The 4,460-nt window shown below is 31.4% G+C and overlaps 1 protein-coding gene across 1 annotated transcript; it reads left to right on the top strand.

Moving 5' to 3' along the window:
- The first annotated feature begins 1,823 nt into the window (after positions 1–1,823).
- On the top strand, positions 1,824–3,515 carry LOC140175652 (uncharacterized). Its single transcript, XM_072204180.1, has 7 exons — positions 1,824–1,973; positions 2,180–2,432; positions 2,536–2,632; positions 2,768–2,889; positions 3,002–3,086; positions 3,196–3,328; positions 3,459–3,515. The coding sequence occupies exons 1-7, from the start codon at positions 1,824–1,826 to the stop codon at positions 3,513–3,515; spliced, it is 897 nt and encodes a 298-aa protein (XP_072060281.1).
- The last annotated feature ends 945 nt before the right edge of the window (positions 3,516–4,460 follow it).

Raw genomic sequence — 4,460 nt, 5'->3', positions numbered from 1 at the left:
TCTTGTTTAATGAATAGAATTGATGGTTCATATTTTACTTTGATATTTTTTGCTTAAAAAAGTCAATTTTTAAATATAGTTATTTTAGCGACTATAAAAAAGTTAATTGACTATAGCCTAGTTTGGGTAACGAACTTCTCTTTTTGATAAAATAACTTAAATAATAAATGACTCTATTAAAGGTAACTTATAAATAGGTTATTTTGTGTTTGGATTTTTAACTCTAAAAGTGCTTATTTTATATAAATCTGATGAAAAGTAAATGTATTATGAGAGAAGTCATTTTTTTAAAATTTCTTTATAAGCTTCTAAATAGCTTCTTAGAAAGTTGCAATTTGGTTTTGAAAATTGTATCAGACATTATATTATTACTTTTCATAAGTTAATAGTTAAAAAACGTTACTTCTAAAGTTTTACAAACAGACCCTATATCTTTATGAAAATATGAAATTTTATTAAAAAACTTAATTATTTACTTTTTTTAAATTTGATATTGTTTTTTCCAAATAAAATATATTGTAACTATTTTATATTTTATTCTTGTGAATTTATCTAAATCTCAATTGATTTTGTTTTATTTTTTTTAGTTAAAATGTATCTGTTTTAATAGATGAACCAGATTTTTATTTTTTTAAAAATTCAATTTAACGTATTTTTTTAATACATTGATTTTTCGTAAAATAAAAAACTTAAATATATAAAATTATTGATTTTCTTTTTTTTTCTACGAGTCAAAAAAACACTTGGTTGAAGTTATTTTGGTTTGATTAGTATAATCATCTAAATTAAACGCTAAAGTTAATTAAAGTCAGGAAATTCTAATTTCTTTTCATCAAGTTCATCACTTTCGGGTGATTAGGGATCCTAAAAGGCGTTTCTACCTCACCCCATCTCCTCTATCCCTAACCCAATCTCCATCCGTCGCATGATCGGCGCACCCCCATCCTCGACTTAGATTTCGGCTTCCCTCCTCGGTTCTGACCACATGCAAAGAAGCTATGGCTATCTCTACGGTTCGATTCGATCCCACTATGAGGGTGTTGTTCTCTTCGTTGTGTCTGTTCCTTCTCCCCAGGGTTGCTATGTCTCTCTCTGTGGAGCATACCTCATTCTCTATCTCGATTTTTGGATTTTGGATAGCAGATGTTGCCACCGCGGTTCAAGAGGTATATGTGGGCTATGGTTCCATTCTCCCCCTGTTTAATCTGTTTCTTGATTCCTTCTCCAGTTTCAATTTCTTTTTTGTATTAATTGTTGCTATTTTCTGGATCTATTATTTAATTTTTGAGTTGTTTGGTTTCTGATTTAATGATGGTGATTGTTACTTTTTTTGTAAATCAATGGTTCTCTCCTATGTTTGTGCTGTTGATGTTTCTGTGAAATAATTTACTTCTGGGGGGGGGGGTTTACTCATTATAAATTATATAATTTTCTTTCTACTGTTGGACTGAAGTTATCTGTAGTGTTTGGTATAGTTGACTGATGAAATTCTCTTTTTATTTTATTGTGAATTGTCAAATCAACTATATGTGGTAGGTATTTGGTAATTTGCAACAGGTCTCTTCCCATATTGTTTTTGCTTTTTTCCCATGAGTATTTGGTAACTTGTGATATCTTCCTAAATGATGTATGTAGCCATATCAATCTATATATGCCTATTAGTCTATCTCTGTCCTATATGTGAAGCTTACATTGTAAGCTTTAGTTTTTCTTAAATTTATGAGTTTATAACTCCAACTCATGTGTTTATCTTCTCAACTTAGTTCTGAGTTCTTCTGTGTATATTTTCTAATTTTGGTATTATTATCTTTCATATTTTGGGAATGAATAACCCTGTTGATCTGGTGGACAAAATTACTCCATGGAGAGAATCATGGAAAGTGCATGTTAAAGTTGTGAAGTTGTGGTACCACAAGAATCCTGCTTTGGATCCTTCTCAAAATCTGTTGCATATGGTCTTAATCGATGAGAAGGTGAGTTTTATTTTATGTTAGCATTTCCTTAGGTTGTTGCAAGTTTTCTTTTTTTTTTTAATATGCAGAAGGGAAGATTGGAAACTGATATGTTTTTGTTGTTTTATTTTTTTAATCAAGTGTTGTTATGCTGTTTAGATACCTAAATAAGTTAATAAATTCAAAATATGAAGCATTTTTTTCAACTGCAGTTACACAAAATCTAGGCCACCATTAGAGATCAGCTTATATCAAAATTTGCCTTGTCTCTAAATGAAGGGGATGTGTACTTGATGACCCATTTTACAGTTGTACCGAACACCGGTTTGAACAGAGTGACAAAACATCGGTTCAGACTTTTGTTCCAATACAACACCTCTGTTGTTTCTATGGTATCTCCAAGGATACCTCATTCGGGTCTGTGTTTAGCATCAATAGATGAAATTGATCAAATCACAAAGGAGCATAATTTCCTCATTGGTTCGTACAAGTTTCTTGCTCTTCCCTTTTACTATCATAGTATTATGTTTTAAAATATGTGGTTCCTGATTCAAATTTGTATATGTTTTAATATAATTATTAGACTTTGTTGGGATTATTACTGGTGTTCGAAAAGAAAGAAATGTGGCATCAGATGGGAAGCTGGTCAAAGCAGTGGTCCTAGAAGTCTTTGCTGATGGGTAATATCTCTCTCACTGTCTCCTATATCAGTGGTTATCTTTTATTAATTCTAATTTTTTTTCTTCCAGTCTTTATGTTTATAAGAATAAATATATAGTTTGATCCTTTTGATCTTTTGAAACGTATCTGTTTAGAAAAAGGGTACAATGCAATGTGTTTGGAGATGCTTGTGATCTGTTAGAATATGATAAGTTACAAAAATATGCAAGATCTCCCCTGGTTGTCCTCGAGTCTTTTAAAATCAAAGCAATTGAAGGTTAGTTTCACTCATATTCAGCAAATTTTTACTCTAACATTTAGCTTTCTATTTTTTGATCTTCTAATATAAATATGGTTTGAGGCTAATAGAATAGGATTCTTGCATGCAGGTGGGGTAATCCTACAGAATGTGATAAATGTCTCTAGGTTATTCATTAATCCTGACATTCCTGAGTCTGTTGAATTCCTAAGCAGGTTAGTTGTGTTAAAAATATTGAAAACCTAGAAGCTGCCATGCTTATTTTGTTGGTGTTCATGTATATGTTTTGTGTTATTAAGATTAGTTATTGTATCTTATGTGTAGATTTAGTGTAACCAGTTATGGATTCTCAAGACTTGTGACCAATGACCTTGGATACTTAGTTTCTAAAGTTGATGGTCATTATTTCAATCCCAAAGAGATCAGTAATATTCAAGATCTTCATTCAGATAATGGGGTACTATTTTAGATTGGCAAACTCTTCGTTTAATGCTTAAACTTGAATTCCTTAAACATGTGTGTTGGGTTTTGTAATCTTGTTTGTTAATATTATTGTATAGTATATCATTATTTTTAAAATTTTACAGGATTCTCATTACTTTGTTATTGGGACAATTAAGGAAGTTATGGATGAACCAGATTAGTGGTACTACACACGTGTGTGTGGTTATGCCGTTGTTGAGCATGAGGATCTCTACCTTTGTGATGCTTGTGGTTCATGTGTTGAGCATGTTATGGTCAAGTGAGCTTCATATGTAACTTTATTTTGGAATAGATTAATTAATAATCTTATGGATTTTTCGTTACTTCTTTGTTATGTGCCACTCTATGTGTTGTTAAGCAGATTTCCTGGTTTTAGTATGATTCTTGGTTGTTAATTGTGTTAGATATGGGATTCGGGTAAAGATTCAGGCTACTCGATGTACTGTTTTGTTTGTTTTGCTTAATAATGCAGCAACAAAACTATTTGGAAGAACCTGTTCTGAAGTATTTCTCAAGATAGAAGAAGAATTTCCTATTGATCCTAATGTGCTTGCAGTATGAACTCTTTCATACTGAACCTCATTTAATCTTTATTATTTATATTTTGTGTTCAAGTTTATTGATTCTTTTATATTAAACTCCTAAGGTTTGTCGGTCATATTCTCCACAAATGTTTGATCATGCTGTTGGAGAGGATAAAGTTTTCAAGGTTGAAATTGATTCTGCAATTGATCCAGAATACTCCAATTGCTTTAAAATTGTAAATGTCTTTAGTCATAATCCGGAACCAGTTGCAGCCGATGATTATATCAATGTATGATTCCTCACCTTGTGTTACAACATGTTCATGCAATTGTTTTTTCTGAATCAATGGATTCCATACTTATTCTAACCAACTTATCCCAGGCAATGCTTCATGGTCCCATTTTTCCACCAATCTATGATAGCTACTTGCAGTATACAACTGGCGAAGATCACAAGACTCAAGTAGTGTGTGATAATGCTATTCAATCAAAAACTATTGAAGATATTATCACTGAACTTATTTCACCGAACCTCTGTTATTCTGATGTTGAGAATGTATTTTTTTCCTCATTTGCAATAAA

This window comes from Arachis hypogaea, chromosome 10 (assembly GCF_003086295.3).
Source record: "Arachis hypogaea cultivar Tifrunner chromosome 10, arahy.Tifrunner.gnm2.J5K5, whole genome shotgun sequence".
Classification (NCBI taxonomy): domain Eukaryota; kingdom Viridiplantae; phylum Streptophyta; class Magnoliopsida; order Fabales; family Fabaceae; genus Arachis; species Arachis hypogaea.
Note: the sequence above shows the minus strand (reverse complement) of the source record. Positions and strands in the feature narration are given on the sequence as shown.